The 16,111-nt window shown below is 37.9% G+C and overlaps 1 protein-coding gene across 1 annotated transcript in view; it reads right to left on the bottom strand.

Annotated features, from left to right (window-relative positions):
- The window catches only part of GAP43 (growth associated protein 43), a 78,178-nt gene extending 62,919 nt beyond the window's left edge, over positions 1-15,259 (bottom strand). Inside the window, exon 1 of the mRNA XM_007433062.3 lies at positions 14,932-15,259. Within this exon, the coding sequence (XP_007433124.1) occupies positions 14,932-14,961 (30 nt within the window). The 5' untranslated portion in view covers positions 14,962-15,259. The remainder of the gene's footprint in view (positions 1-14,931) is intronic.
- Between the last annotated feature and the right edge of the window lie 852 nt (positions 15,260-16,111).

Here is a 16,111-nt window from a genome sequence, read left to right on the forward strand (position 1 = left end):
TAGTTTCAACCCACTTCTACAGCCTGTCTTCTAGGTTATTAGTAATCTCACCCAATTTTGTGTCGTGTCAATATAAGGAGCATTTCCTCCACTAGAGAGACCTTTGTTGATTTTATCCACATGGGCTTTTGTTATGTTCAATCCTAGTGAACTGCTGAAGGCTTTTCTGTTTTCTTATCATACACTAGCCTTCCCCAATTTTTTGCTTCATGGAAATGTTTAGATTGCAACCACTATACATTCTTGATAGAATGGCCTTTACTGGCTAAGGATTCTGCTGAAGCCACGTGCCCTCATGTTAATCATATTGTGCACTAGAATTTATAACCTTTCTGTTCTGATTATACCTCCTCCTTTCCATCTGTTATCAGAAATCTGATTTTGATCAATGAAGCCACATTTGCTCTACAGAAATGAATGAACAGTCACTGTAGCAGAAGGAGCTAATGAAACACAGGATGCTTATAATGAGGATAATTAGGCATGTTGGTAACTTGGTCAGAATAAACATGTGTGTAGAGAGCAGACTACAAAAAGGGAGCAGAAAGCAATGAAAATCAGATCAGAAAGAAATTGCCACATGAATAGAATCAGAATTTTAGTAGTAACAACAGGAAATTATTTAAAGCTGACTGAATCGATAACAACTTCCACATTCTGATAAACATTAATCCCAATGGGCATTAAAAACATAATTTTGAATATAACTGAAGAAATAGGATGGCACTATCCCTGACTAAAATTTATTTTTATTATAGAGAAACACAGTTCTCTTTTTCATTATAGGGAAACACTTTATCTTCCAATAATGTGATAGCTTCTTTGGCATCTGAGGACTGAAATACCTACAATATTATACGATTGGCCTCTTTGCTTTTATTTTACTCAAAACTATGTGAGATCCATATGGATTGGAGCCACAGTGGACAGAACGCAGAGATTTAATAATTCCCTGCTGCAAATTGGTTTAGCAACAATAAAACTGAAAAAAGTGTCCTATATATTTAAAAAATGTATATACTTAAACCACAGCACAACCAGAGCTACCTTATCTAAACCCATTTCTGCACCCCTTTTCTGGAGATTTCCTCTAAATTTCCTTGTGGAGAGCCGCACCCTTGTTTTTCATTTAGCCACTAAACTTCCAAGATGGCCTTTACTGCTAAGCTAAAGATTTCTTTTTCTTATGGCCCTGGGCACACAGTGAAGGTTCCTGAGGTGTATACCCTGCACAAGAGAAGAACAAAGAGAGTAACCGCTCCTTTTCAGAAGAAATTCCCTCTATGTGCCCTTAGACCTTGTGTGTAACAAAGTTGTATCTCTTGTTACTATTTTCTATAGAACTACTGTAGCATCTTGAACTGCTCTAACCCCCTCAAGAGATATATTATTCTAGACTTTCTGAGGCTGGGTGGAGATAAAGTAGCATTTCAGGCATGGTCATGCACTACCCATATTTCTTCCACTCTCCTGCTCTTTCCCCCAGTTGCTGCTGCTGTTGTTGTTATTAAACTTGTATGCCACCTGGCTCTCAGATTTTTTTCCATTCTTTATATTCTTAGCTCCAGGGTCTTGCTGTTCATTTGGTTTTGCTGTATTTGCCTTTTTACCAGAAGAATAAACTAATTCTATCTTACTGTCTCCTTGCTAGAAGAGAAGGTGAAAAGATTGGATGCCTTTTTTCTTTAAAACTCATTTGGGAAGGAGAACAGCATGTAGGCATCATACAAGTATCACTACATTCAGCAGAATTAGACTTCTAAGGAAAACAAGGAAAAGGAAGTTGCCAGAAACACAGGAGACAAGAGAGGGGCCACAAAGAGGAAGATGGCACTCCATTGACAATAGTGAGTTCTTGGAGATGTTTAACCATAAAGAATGAATAAACTGGAGGAAGTTCATCACCACTGGAGCTCAGCTGATTTGAAATTTTGGTGTGAAAAGCAACTTCAATCACCTCAGGTAGTTCTAGCATCCTAACCACTCCAGAATAAGATTCTCAACTCCAGAGGGGTCAACAAAAGCTCTACCAAGGAGTAAAAAAGTGGTGATAGTGGGAGACAAAAGCAGCTATGTGCAGGTCAGATAAAGTATCATGAGAAGTGTGCTGGGTTCCAGGTGCACATATCCAGGGTACGGTATAAAGATTACCAAAGCTCATCAAACAGAACGCTACTCTTTCTTACTTATCCATTTATATACTAATGGTCAACGATCAAGAAAGGAAAACAAGATCATGGAAATGAACAACTGGCTAGGAAGATGGTATCATCAAGAAAAAATTGGATTCCTAGACATGACCTACCCACTGATATAAAGGACTCCTAGGCAAGAATGGTCTGTGCCTCAGAAGGGCAGGAAAAATGGTATTTGGAAAAAGACTTATGAATCTTATCAGGAGGATTTTAAATTAAAACATAAGGAAGAAGGAGACAAAGCCATGGACTGCTAGGTATTAGAAACATAGTTGCATATGGTAATGGAGGAGGCATGAGACGGGAAAGAGTACTCAGAAACCCTCAACACAAGGCAGTACAGAAGACCAATGCACAGTGTAAAAGTAAAAAACTGGATGAACTAATCTGGTTTGCATCATGTAAACCTGCTCAATTTGGAATGTGATTGAAACATCAAACTGATCAGATACTATTTGTTCAAAGGAAACAACACAGTAAAAGGGGGTGAATGGTTTGTGAAGAAGCAATATGCCTGTGAAGAAATGCATGCCTCTGAATATGGGAGTTCTGTTCATATTACTGCTCATGAGCAGTAGTATTTTGCTCATACTACTATTATAGTATTCTAATTAAAAAACATTTGATAGTTTAGGAATATTAATAACCATCATAATGTTCATAGAGGAATATTAGGCTCTCTTCAGTTGAAACAATTTTCAGCAATGGAAGTTTTTGAAATAAGATAATTTCTGAAACTTGCATGCTGTATGACTCTCAACAACCTGTTGTTTAAGTATTCATCTTTACTTAAAGTTTTTCCTAAACTTATCTAATAAACAACCAAAACTACCTCTCTATTTTTTCAAAAGATTAATAAAATCTTTATTAGTCATACAGCAGCATTGTCCCCATAGTTTACCCCCACATTTCTTGTGTTCTGAGCAGCCTGACACCCCACCCACTGAAATATTGTATTGTATTCCTAATATTAAGCTGGAAGGGAGGGATGGAGCTCTTACAGATGCTTACAACTGAGTAACATGGGATCTGAGCCTTTTCTTGGCTGAAGTATGATTGGACCATCTGGTGACTAGCAGAAGGCACCTGGACATGGATATACCTGAAGCTCTGAGGGCAAGTGGGATACACACCCACTGTCTGATTGCTTCACTTGAATAAGTATAGGATAAGAATTGTTGTTTCCTGCTGCTACTTACTGCTATTCTGTTATCTAGCAGAAGGAGCTTCCATAATTTGAATCTAAAGGAAATTCCTCCTACTAAAAATATAATTATTTTTATCAAGATACTAGCTGTTGGTTGTTCATAGGGGTGCTGCTGTTTTGCTTTGATTTCTGATTTACCACTGTTTTTACTTTATTGTCTTATTGTTTTGCAAGCTGCTTAGACCTCTGTTTGGATTAGAGAAGCATATAAATAGTAAATAAATAAATAGTTCCTAGCTGAAACAGTGCTGGAGTAGACTTTGTGAAACTAGTTCTGATATAGGGTTTGGTCCAACTGCAACCCTCTTAGTTTGTGGCTGACACAAAGGTCAACTGGAGACAATTCTCTTCAGAACTACTCCATGCAGCTGAAATTCTGGAAACCAGTTGCAGCCCTTCTGTCCTAGTTAGGCACTTGCAAGCTAGAGCTCTAAGAAAAGGGAGACTCACATTAAAAAATCAACAGAACTTCAATCACACAGCAGAGACCACCATCTTGACATTTTTTACCATACTGTGTGGGCACCTCTGATTAATACAGATGCATAAATCAAGTAACTTATACAGCTGAGATTAGTTTTTATTTATAAAAAATGGTGGCAATAAGAGTAAAGGAGTCAACCTGATACTTGCTTTTCAGTCAGATTTTAGAGTGTAGCCTGTCCTAGGCTGTGCAATCCAACCTTCTGTTGAATGAATCCTCCACCGTCCAGCAAGATCACCCTATTAAAATGTGGCATCATAGTTTTATGCAGGTGTTTGGCAAACAAGTAAAATAGAAAATGTTAAACTCTCTATAGGCTACTTGTTCTATTTAAAGAAAAAAAAAAAAGGCTGTCCACCACAATGCGCATTCAGAGCCTGTCCCTATGAAAACCCCAGCTGCCAAAAACAAAAATTAAGAAACTCTGGTTCCTGGATGCAAAAAAATTGTCCATACCTGTTTTAATACATTCAGAATTTAGTCACAAATTAAATACGGAAAGCAAGAATAACAAGAAGCAATGGATGTTCATTTTAATCTACCTGGTCCCAGTGTTTCAGATTTTTCTTAGGAAAGTAATCCTGTATGGATATGCAGAACCTGTTATAGTTGAACAGGCACTAGAGATATTGGCTTGCACTTATATTCAGTTTAACATAATGCTTTCTTTGCACATTATCAATATTCTGCAATATATGTGAACTATATCTGCATTATAAAGTTTCAGATTTTGTTCTCAGCTATATATTTGATTTATTCCACCTTGTATTTCCCATCTCCAACTCAACATCTGAAGAAATAGATTGTCACCTGCCATTTTGTTATATACATTTAGCCTCAAATTGCCATTCAACAGCAATTGTGCTCTGTATTATAAAATATAACACAAATATTTCAAGATATTTTGTATTATATTCAATGAAACTGGCTAAAGGCCAGTTTAGGAAGTCATGTAATATGGAGCAACCTTCCTTAGCCTATTACTTAGCCTCCAATATTATATTTCCTAGCTTCCTTCAGATATCTAATTGGCCACTGTGGGGACAGAAATGAATGCTAGGCGCTAGATAGACCTCTGCTGAAGATTCAGTCTGTACCTGTGTAATGAGGTTGCTCATGCACGGAAAACTTCAGGCATGCTCCATTTTCTGTTTCTTCTGGTTCAAATAACACAGCAATACAGTATAAGGCACCTAAGCAGGGCACTGGGAATCAAAAACTTGCCTAGCTGCCATATTTGTGCATAATTAGGTCCCCTTTAGCCTTAGGGGACTTATGAAATCATGAAGGAGAAATGCTGAAGCAGTCATGGAGGTGTCCTTAATCAACTGCTATTCATGTTCATTTAAAATATTTATTTCTAGGTATGTGCAGAATGGATGAGCTGAAGGCTATTGCTGCTTCTGTCCTTTTCTCTGAGGAAAGTAGAGATGGCTCACTTCTGTAATAGCTGCAACAGCAGAAGTACAGTCCATGTGAGCCCCTGTCTGTGTAATGAGCGGTTTCCTGACATGGCCACCAACTACCATTTCATCTGATTAAGAACTACAAATATAAATTGCTATTTTTCTGTCAACTTTAAAATTTTATGAAGTTGTAAATGTTGCTTTTTTTCCACATTCTTAAATATGTGCTTTTGTGTTCCCATGTCAGTGGCCTCACTTTGTCCCTCCTGAGCTTGATGATGAAACAGAGAAAAAGTTCTTACATCTGTACATCTCTGTTTCCCTCAGAACAAACACCCTTTTTTGTGCTCACGATTATCAATAAGTCACATTTCTCAGCTTGCTTTTTCAAACTGCAGGCCCAAAGGATGGCTTTTCTTATTGTGAGAACTAAACCTAGAATATCCTGGTAATCATGATCTCTCTTTCTTGGCCGCACTGTAATGATGCTGTGGCTTCAGCTATGTCTACGCTCCTCCGACCCAGCCACTACCGCTCCCATAAATCCCTATGAAGAGGAAGTATTGATTCAATCATGGGTCATGCCTAGACATTACAAGAAGGGCTTAAAAGCCTTCACTGAATCTGGATGGTCTGATGTGATTAGGTCAGCTATTTCTAATTGGGGCGGGGGGGGGGACATAATGGAAATTATTAGGAAAGGAACTTAAAAATAAAGCAATCAGACTCTGGATCCTGATTCAGAGCAGTCTTGCAATTATGGTTATCTTATCTAGGAAAAAAAACCTGTGCTCTGACAATGGTATTTTTAAAAAGCAAATACATTTTTTGGAAACACAAGGCTGCATAGGCTTAGTGGAAAAAAGGACGACTAAGAAAAAGCTAAGTAGTTTTTGTAGGAAAACATGATCAGTGTGACGAGTAAATAAAGTGGAATAATCTTTAAAAAGATCCCAGATCACTCTTATTACATGTAAGACAAACAAAAGGAATGACTTCTCCACACAACCTATAATTAACTGCAAAACTCATTTTCACAGGACATTTTTGCTTTCAACAGATAAAGTAACTTTATAGGGAATAGGTCAAGTGATAGCCATAGCATTCAAATTACACCACCATCTTCTAAGACTGCAACTCTCTATCAGGTGTTGAAGATTAATAGCAGGTGATGGACGATGCCATTACTTTATGCTCAGATTTGAAAGAGGACGCTAGGCTCAATCAAGGAATTCAATAGTAATATAAATCTCAATTCACATCCAGCTTCACCTCTCAGAGATTACAATGTGCACCTGTTTGGAACATGCTTTCTGATCTCCGCAGTACCTCCAGCAGATGACATGATGTACCTCTAAATCTGTAGGCAGAAATGGATGCATCTTGTGCATAGGTTTAGTGCAAAGAATACAAATGAATTGTTTAAGAAAGCAGTCTGAAAATGGACCAAAGGAAGGAAAAGTCCAGGATAAAAACAAATGAACATTGTGAACGATTGGAAAGATTTGTAGAGGAGACTGGTAATCTAAAACATGAATCACATGCATTTTAAAAAGAGGAAGCAGAACAGATGAACATCCAAGACCAAATGAAGTGTAGGAGGACATGGTGCTACTCATTTTCTTTAAAAGAATAGCACCTTTATTGCACAAAGGACAAGTACATCAATATTTTCCCTAATGTTATTTTTCCACATAAGCAAATGAGTATATTTCCTTAATGGAAAGCTGCATTACTGTGAATTTGGATGAGTTGTCTGTATAATAGCAAGAGGTAGACAACATCTAAGAAAAAGTCCTAACAACATAAAAATTACCCTGTAAACCTGGTGCAGGAAATAAAGAGAAAAAGTGTACCAAGAACTCTTTATCATCCACATATCAATTTCCACAAGGCAAAATAGGTGCTGCCTAATAACGCAAACTCTTCCCCCCCGCCTCCATCCTACATACATCCATCTTCACACCCACATGCATGGATCAATGGGATATTGAAACTGGTATGTGACTTGGCATAAAAGTCCATATAATTGCAAATACAAGTCAGGGCAGCGCTGATTCTCACTTTTCATGTACAATATTCCTCAAACGACAAAGACTACTACTATTCAAGTTTGAATAAATCTGATAGCCTTTATCCAAGACTGCAAAAGATTCATGGAATCAATCAATCAATCATATAAAGCTATTAAAGACAGGATGATGCCATAGTACATTTGTTAATCTTTTATGCCAGGGGACCCTTTGTTGTCTTTGCTGCTGCTGCTGCAATAAATTAGCACAGCTTAACTGTAAAGAACAATTATATTTTATCAAAAACAAATAAACTTTGCTAAACAAGTTTTACTTATTCTCTGATCTGAATGACTCATATAAAATCGAAGGCCCAGCTCTTCTTTTACAAGCTCATCCTCTCTGCTTTTTCCTTTTCTTTTTAACGTAGTCCCCAAAATGCACACGTGCACACACACACACACACACATGCACTGTCAGTAGCTTTTGCTTGTTTATTTTTTCACTGCATAAAGCAAGGATGCCTCTTGATTGACTTGAGTTACGTCTAGTAATTAATGTTTTTGTACATTACTGAATAACAACATTTTGTGGGCTTTTTTCCTTCATAGACTCTCGATGAAAACTAATGTGACCCAGCATCTGAGAACTGTGAATAGTTATACAAATGTTAAGTAAATTAATAACTTAGAATTCCAAGTGTTATTTCAGGATCATAGAAAGAAAGAATTACATGAATGGAAAAATAAACTCAGTGGAAATCCAACAGGTGAATGTAGTACTGGAATAAGCATTTTGCTATCTTTACATGCTTGTTATAGCACAGTATCCTCTCTTCATCAGTGTAAAAATACAGCGTACAAATGGAGAGCTCATTCGTTCTCAATATCTAGCATTATAAGGTTAAAGAGATGTGATTCAGTAACAGCAAGCATGTACTGAATATCTTCACATAATTCATAGCTGCATTTCTAACTTGAAAGGAGTTCTGAAGATCAGTTATGCACTTTGGACCCTTCACACATCCCAGTAATTGGAAGGAATGTGCTTCTAGGTGGCTGAGAATTACCTGTGGATGACGCAAGCAGGTGGACCATTCCCATTTGCCCAGTACTAAAGCAGGAGGGAGGATCTACCCGAATTGACCCTAGTTGCATCATTCATCTGAAGATCATCACCCCCTGAGATTACACTTCAGGAAAGATCCCACACGCTTCAATAATGTGCAAAATATAGGAGGAACATCCTAGGGAAAATACTTTGGTAAACTAGAAATGAATTCATTTCTTCATATTATAATTTCACTATTTTAGAGATTTGTGGAAATTTTAGTCCAAAATTAATTAGAGAAATCATTTTCTGAGGAGAGAGTAAAAAGAGCTTGAAAAAAGCCAAAGGAGTCTTATTTTCCATTTGCAATGCGTGTGTGTGTATATAAGAGAGAGAGAGATTTTTTTTTCAAAGAACTTTTCTTTGAACTCAGAGAACTCTGAACTTTTTTTGTGTAGGCAAAAAAGTGTCCATTGGTGTCCTATAACCAGTTTGAATTTTGACTTTCATATGCATCCATCTTTCTTATGGCTCCCTGTACTGACCTGCATAGCTTTGGCTTTTTTTCTCATAACTTTGATCTATCTGAGACCATTCAAAGGTGCCTGCTGCTTGGGGAGCCTTTTTAGCCTTTATTTTTGTTTTCTTCAGTCCCTCTTCATCCACATGAGTGTGGACAGCTGCATAGAAACTTTTTCCTTGTATTGCTTATAGTGCATGGCCAGCTGGTGTAGAAGCCCCTTAATCACATAAGCAAGGCTAACACTCAGGCCTGTGATTATTTTGCAGTAAAGGCTATGGTGGACACACGTCTTATTCTTCAAAACACACATCTTACTCTTCAAAGGACAGGACTGCACAACATGTGTTCTTTTCATTGTTTAAACAAGCAAAATAGCACCTCAAAAACACTGAAAGTTTTACAGAAACATGATGAAAAGTTAAAAAAAAAAAACCTGCTAAGAACATTTAAAATATTTTGATAAACTCTGCAAGTACTTTTTCAGTATAAGGAGTTGTAAATTTGTATTATATAGTATTTTCAGTAGTATTGTATTATATAATATTATAGTGCTGTAAAGCAGTTAAGATATGTAAAAGCTACTTTTTATGAGCTACCCAGCAGACTTCATAGTTACTTTCAACACTAGTGCCATACATCCCATCAAGATTGTCCCTCCAGGTTAGGTCAGTAAAGCAGTTGCACCAGGTATCAGTTTATTCATTAGCTGTTTAGTTATGGATACATATTAATATTTATTAATAAATAAATAATTGTTCTGACGGAAATAGGGAAAAATAGTCATGAGATTTTCTCTTTGTAAGTCAAAATAGTTGGCTTTGGTTATTAGGCACTTTGACTTGAGGACCTGTACCTTTTGCTACACACTTAGTAAGTAAAAATGCTGCTCACATGAACTGAATGTTATGATGTTTCCTCATACAATGCTGAACCCAACAAGTTGGCAGTCCCTGGTAGTTCTCTCTCCCACCCGTAACACTAAAGTTACATGATGTATGTAACTTCATAAGCTCCAAAGCACTGATGTACTTCTTCATTCTAAAATACTGATCAAGTGACCTACAATATTTATTCACTGTCACTGCTCATAATTATGAAAGTTTTATTTATTATGGTTTCCTAAAGACAGCCATCTGCAAGAATGAGGCAGAAGGCAGCTAGCTGATGGACAATCCAATATCCTTCTTTGAAAAACTGGATATCCTGTTGATTTTTTAATCCATTCAAAGGATGTCCCAAACTCTCAACTGATACAGACTACTTCTCAGGAAGGGGAAAAACGTGCAAGTGACAAACTCCTAATTCATGTGGGTTTGTTTGTGTTTTATAAGGCATGCATTAAGCCTTGCAATAATGCATGCCTCCAGGTCATTGCCCAAAATGTATTTGGGATTTGGTTTTAATAGCAGTAAGAGATTACCCAGGCTTGCAGAGTGAGATGTTTGGAACTTGCAGATTATATTTATGCAAGCAATTATTTCTATATGCATAGAATTTCATGAAAAAGAGATGCAAAGCCTTGCAGCCATCCACCATCTTCAACATGCAGGCAGAGCATCCATATGAGAGACAAAACCTGTCTGTCAGCATACTCCTGTTCCCTGCAGCAAGGGATGTTTTATACCCTAATCACAGCAAAACAAGATGATATGTATTCTCGTTTTACAGAACTGTTTTGAAAAAAATGCAGTATATCTGCAGCCAAGGTAATGTAAACTAAACTCATAATCTGTGAACGCTGCCTTTGGGAAAATCACATCATCTCATCCTTGCACTGAAGGACAGCTGTAGGTTATGCAATCTTTTCTATATGGGTCTGACACATACTTTCTTTAAGAATGAATGATTTGGGGAATTTTCCCAGCATCTGAGAATAATGTATATTTGTAACTCCATTTGAAGAATTGCTTTCTTTTGCACACACAAATACTTGTTGAGTTTACAGTAGAAGATTGTATGTATGCCCACATACACACACACACACACACACACACACACCTACAAATGGTTTCGAATCTTTTATCAGAAACTCAAAACCTCTTGTGAGTGCTATTATAGAATGAATATTGATAGAAAAGTTGTACTCACAAGAAAATAATGACATATTCTACTAATCATCTTTGTTGCTTTTTACATTATGGAAGAACTACATTCAATTAAGCCTCCTGGGATGTTCATACATGCAGTGAGAGATGGGTTATAGTAAGTGATTTATGAAAAATCAATTTCTATAATAACCAAGTAGTTCAGAAAATTTCAAGGGGAGAGAGAGAAAGGGAGGATCAAGAGTTGGCATTTCTATTCGAAGTCTTTAAAGACAACAGGCAAAAAGGAACATACTGTATAATCTGCCAAATCCTTAACCATGAAAAACACATGCTGAAATTAAAAAGTTGTGAAAAGTCACATAGCATTCTTACCTTAGTTTAATTATAATCTATGGTGAATACAAATTGAGTCAGTTCTATTGCTTTATTACTATATAACATATTTATATTTCACTATAATAATCAGGTGTTTGCTTCCTTCTTCCAACCCATTCTACCACCAAGAAAGAAAAATGTTTCAGCTCCTCCCTTGATTTTCTCTCTGCTTCAGCATTTAACGGTATAAAAACGATACCCCCAAGAGTTTGCAATCTCTGCAGTATGAGGTAGAATTAAGTTGTTTTAAAATGAGACTTGCAACAGCCTAAAACAATAAAACCTCCTCTCAGGGTTTACTCTGTTTTTTCTTCCCATCCTCCTGTCTGTCTTTATTTCTGCATTTCTAGTGTTAATAGGCAGTGTACTATCTGGCTATAATTACAGCAGCAGTCCCCTAACATTTGTTTCCTCTCCAGTTGCATTAAATGGCAGATAGATAGATAGATAGATAGATAGATAGATAGATAGATAGATAGATAGATAGATAGATAGATAGATAGAGATGAGAGATAGAGATGATAGAGTCTTGCTTATCCTTTCTGCTCATGTGGAAGAGGAAAGAAATGCAGGCTTTCTCCTTCCACCTCTTCCTTCCACCCCTCCCTTCATTTGATTTCATGGGTGTGGCAGGGTTCAAACCTCTCTTTTCTCTCAAGCATTAGTGTGCTGAAATCAGGAATATATTAAGTAAGATAAGAATCAGTTCAGTTACAAGTGGGAAATGCTGATTCCCATTTAATCACCCATCCAGTCCACTATTGAGCACTCACCTATTTATCTCCTGTATACAAACAAACATGCATACAGGAGGTGCATTTATACAGGAGATACTGCTTCATGGAGAAGCATATCTAGTCAATGTCTATCTTCCAAATACAGAGGATGGTATCAGCTTCACGGCTGCACGATTACAATTGTTCCAACTCTACCCTCCTGTTTGGCATCTGCAGTACCTATCAACATTTTAAGAATGTGTTTTGAAAGCCATAAGGGGTGTGCTAAAAATCAGGCTAGCGCCACTGTAAGGTCAGCAGGCTACAATGTGTAGTTCCACTACAACCTACAGATACTGGCTGGGACAGATGAAATATATGATAAAACCCAATAATGTTGTAGAATTAATTTTATTTATATTGTAAATCTATCTTTCTAGGATGCAGTGTAGCTGACAAACATATAATGACTATGGACAAATGCAAACAGGCACCTATAGGATTAGTACAATTTCTGTTACTTGCCTTTTGCATACAATCATTCAGGAAGGGATTCCCTAGGTAGCAAAGAGACCTCCCTGTGATTTAGAAACACCCACTTCCTATCATAGTAATTTGATAGCATCACTGTTATTTAGCTTTCCTTTTCTGAATGGCTGTATAGAAAAGGGAAAAAAGGGTCAACCATAGGGGAGGGGGTCTGCCCTTTTTCAACTGGGGATTTTATGGAATGGTTTAAAACTTTTTGTGTAGCCATATTTTTGGGAGGGGGTAAGTGTAATTGGCTTATGTGTGTGTAAAATACAATACGACTCAGAGTGTAGGACTGGGGATACATGTGTAGGTGGGTGTGTCAAAGTAGAAGTTGCACTTCTATATGCAGTTATAAATATGTATTCCAGAATATATATGCCTGGGTGTGTCTCTTTGTGTCTGCAAAAAGTATGTTGACTTGTATATTGATAAGTATATTTATATCTATAGAATTTCTGACCATATCTCTGAAAATATGTCATATAAAGGCTGTATGAAGAGGTTTGCCTTTTGATTGTGCTCGTGATTCTGGTTTGGTGATTTAGCAGCCTCTTTGCCACAGATTTATATACCCATGTAAAATCAGGAAAAAATAGGAAACAAAAATCAAAAAGAGTATAAGCTTCTAAGGCAAGAGATGGATAAGGTTTTCCCCACATCTTTTGTAGCTCAGCTTTGAGATGATGGACATGGCTTTTACTGCCTGCCATTTCCAAAACCTTCAAAGGATCCTACCTTATTTGAACAGTTGCTAAGGTTCACCATTCACTGTTAGTTTGTCCTTCTGTCTGCCTTCTACCTCCTCCTCCCTTTTTTTCATTCCAAGATCTTCTCCCTAATCCATGTCCTATGTCCATATTATTTCAGGTTTTACTAAATGCATCACCAACTGAAGTCTCAAACATGGAGAATAATAATCCTATTGCAAGGGGGAGTTCCTCTCATCAGCCCCACCCTTGTGGTTTACCAGACTACCTTTCCAACAATATGCTGCTTCAGAAATATATTTTACATCTTTGGATCAAATATATCTAGGGTATTGATTTCAACCAAGATCTTTACAGGATCATCTTATTTTTCTTCATCATTAGAATACTGCATTAGGCAATATCAATTTCTGAAAGAGTAAAGTATATTGAATTTCTCTTTAAGAAACATACACTAAAGCCTTTTTACAGATATGAAAAGGCCAAAAATCCTTTATGGTTTCAATAAATCCATGTGGAATGAGATAAATCCATATTATTCTACCTAAAGCAGGATTTTGAGTAAATTGATCATTCTCAGGAGAAAGAGTTTGGCATGATAAGTGTACTGGCAGAAGAACAGAACGATCTGAGGGTATTTTTCCCCCATTTTTATTCTGGCTCACCCTTGTTTAATGGCCAGGTGCAAGATGCCTTCCCAACCTCTTCATGACCCACCTATCCTGCCATTAAAATAAATTACATGGGACCAATAAAAGAGAAATTGGGTTTCCACCAAGTTAATTCTATTCCATCTTTCCCATCCCATCAGAGCTAAGACCTAACAGAGGCGTGGTCCTCTGTCTCTTTACCAGATTGTGCACAGTTGTCCAAGTGCTTCTGGTATGTAAATGTTTGAAGAAGAGGGAACCCCAATTCTTCTTAGCCTTTCCCCATCCTACACACAATCGCTCCTAGCAGCTAATGTATTTTCAGCTTAGGAAAATACTGTCATCTTTAACAGAAAAAGAAAATAAAAGATAATAGTAACTCTCTTCTCATTTACATTATCTTACAAGGGAAGATGGGGAAACACCCATCATTCAAAATCTCTATATGCCCTTTAATATCTATCTGAGCAAACACTCACATATAAAATCTTCATTATATCTTTTGTCAAGATTTCATATCTTCAGGAGAATGGACAGAATTGGAATTAGTACCCTCCCTCCTTCAGTTCAAGCCAAAATCAACTCTCTCCTTCTTCTAATACACATCCACCCCCTCCAGATCCAAGATAGATCATTCTATGAAATGCCATCTTCTTCCCACACTTCCCCCTCTCTCCAGGTGTTGGTTTCAGGGGGAGGGGGTTTCCCCTTGTTTCTCCCCAATTCTGATCATTACACAGCCTTCCCACCATCCACCTTCTGACTCCACAGGCAAAACATACACGCGTGCACACACACCCCACTGCATTCATGGAGGGGTGTGTGATCTGAGCCTTCGGTGGAAAGATGCTTAAAGAATTGCAAAGGAAAGAGCCTCTTAGAAGCAGTTACCTCTCCTTCCCTATGTGTGTGTGTGTGTGTGTGTGTGTACACATACACACACACACATTCTACACATACAGAAACATTTAGTCAACAGCCTAGGAATTCCCCAGCAGATATATAAAAAAATCTTCAGCTCTACCTGTTTTGTTCTTCTCATACAGCACAGCATGATTGTATTGTCCCCTTCTTCCTTGTGGTTCCTTCCTTCTCTCTCCTTTTTCCTCCTCTCTCTTTCACTCTCTCTTATCTCTCCCCCACCCTCTCCACTCCCTCCCCTCTCTCTCTCTCTCCCTCCCTCCTTCTTACACACACACACACACACACGCACACTCAAACACACACACTCAAACACACACGCATGCACACACACATACACACACACACACTAGGGCAGTTAGCAGTAACTGTAAGGTCCACAGCTATTGCTCATCACACATGCTGTTGCCCGCGCCTGCTCGCTCGCTCGCTCGCTCGCTTTCCCTTTCCCAGAATTGTTCGCTGGCAGCTCTCAGTGACTAGTCCCTCTCCCCACCCCCACCTCCCACCCCCACTATCAAGGCAACCACCCCCTTTCAGTCCTTTGCCAGCCTCATGAATATTTAAACATATCCAATCTGGACCCAATTACCCAGCGACTTTCCCACTGTACAGAGAGATTGCTAGGAAAAAGGCGAGAGGGAGGGAGGTCCATTGCAGATTGTTTGGAGGGGTGTGGCAAGGTATGGTGGTCGGAAGACAGCTGCATTTCTTGGTGTTTCTTTAAAAAAACAAATAACTATTCACATGTCAGTATACAGAAAAAGAACGAACAGGGACACTAGGTATCAGCGTAGGTTTTTGTATGTGTGTATATATGTCTGTTTCAAAGTAGTATTTGCATTACAGCATGTTATAAGCGCATGTATTTGGCTTTGCTTGGGCAGAATGTAGTTGACAAAACTACAACTGTCCCAACTGCCCCCAAGCATATGTGCTTCTCATCTGCTCCTTCTGCAGGTACATTTTCTAAGTTCATCCACTGTGCAGCGTTAAGGGGAAAAAATACCCATGTGATGTCATTCTTTAAGTATACAAATCTATAGGCACACACCAAGAAGTCCATTCAATAAACTTGCAATTACACTATGAAGTTGTAGATAATCCTATATACACTGAGAGCAATTCCCACTTAACACAGTGACAGATAAAGATGCATAGGATCAGACAAATATGGAGCAGACCGTATGGTTTATCTAGTCTAGCCACATATTCAGTCCAAGAAATCCAGACCTACAGTATTCCAAGCAGATCTGCTTTACATCTCTAATGTCTATGTAAAG

This window comes from Python bivittatus, unplaced genomic scaffold, assembly GCF_059951505.1.
Source record: "Python bivittatus isolate LINGU-HERP-01145 unplaced genomic scaffold, Pbiv_v1 ctg000340_np1212, whole genome shotgun sequence".
Lineage (NCBI taxonomy): Eukaryota > Metazoa > Chordata > Lepidosauria > Squamata > Pythonidae > Python > Python bivittatus.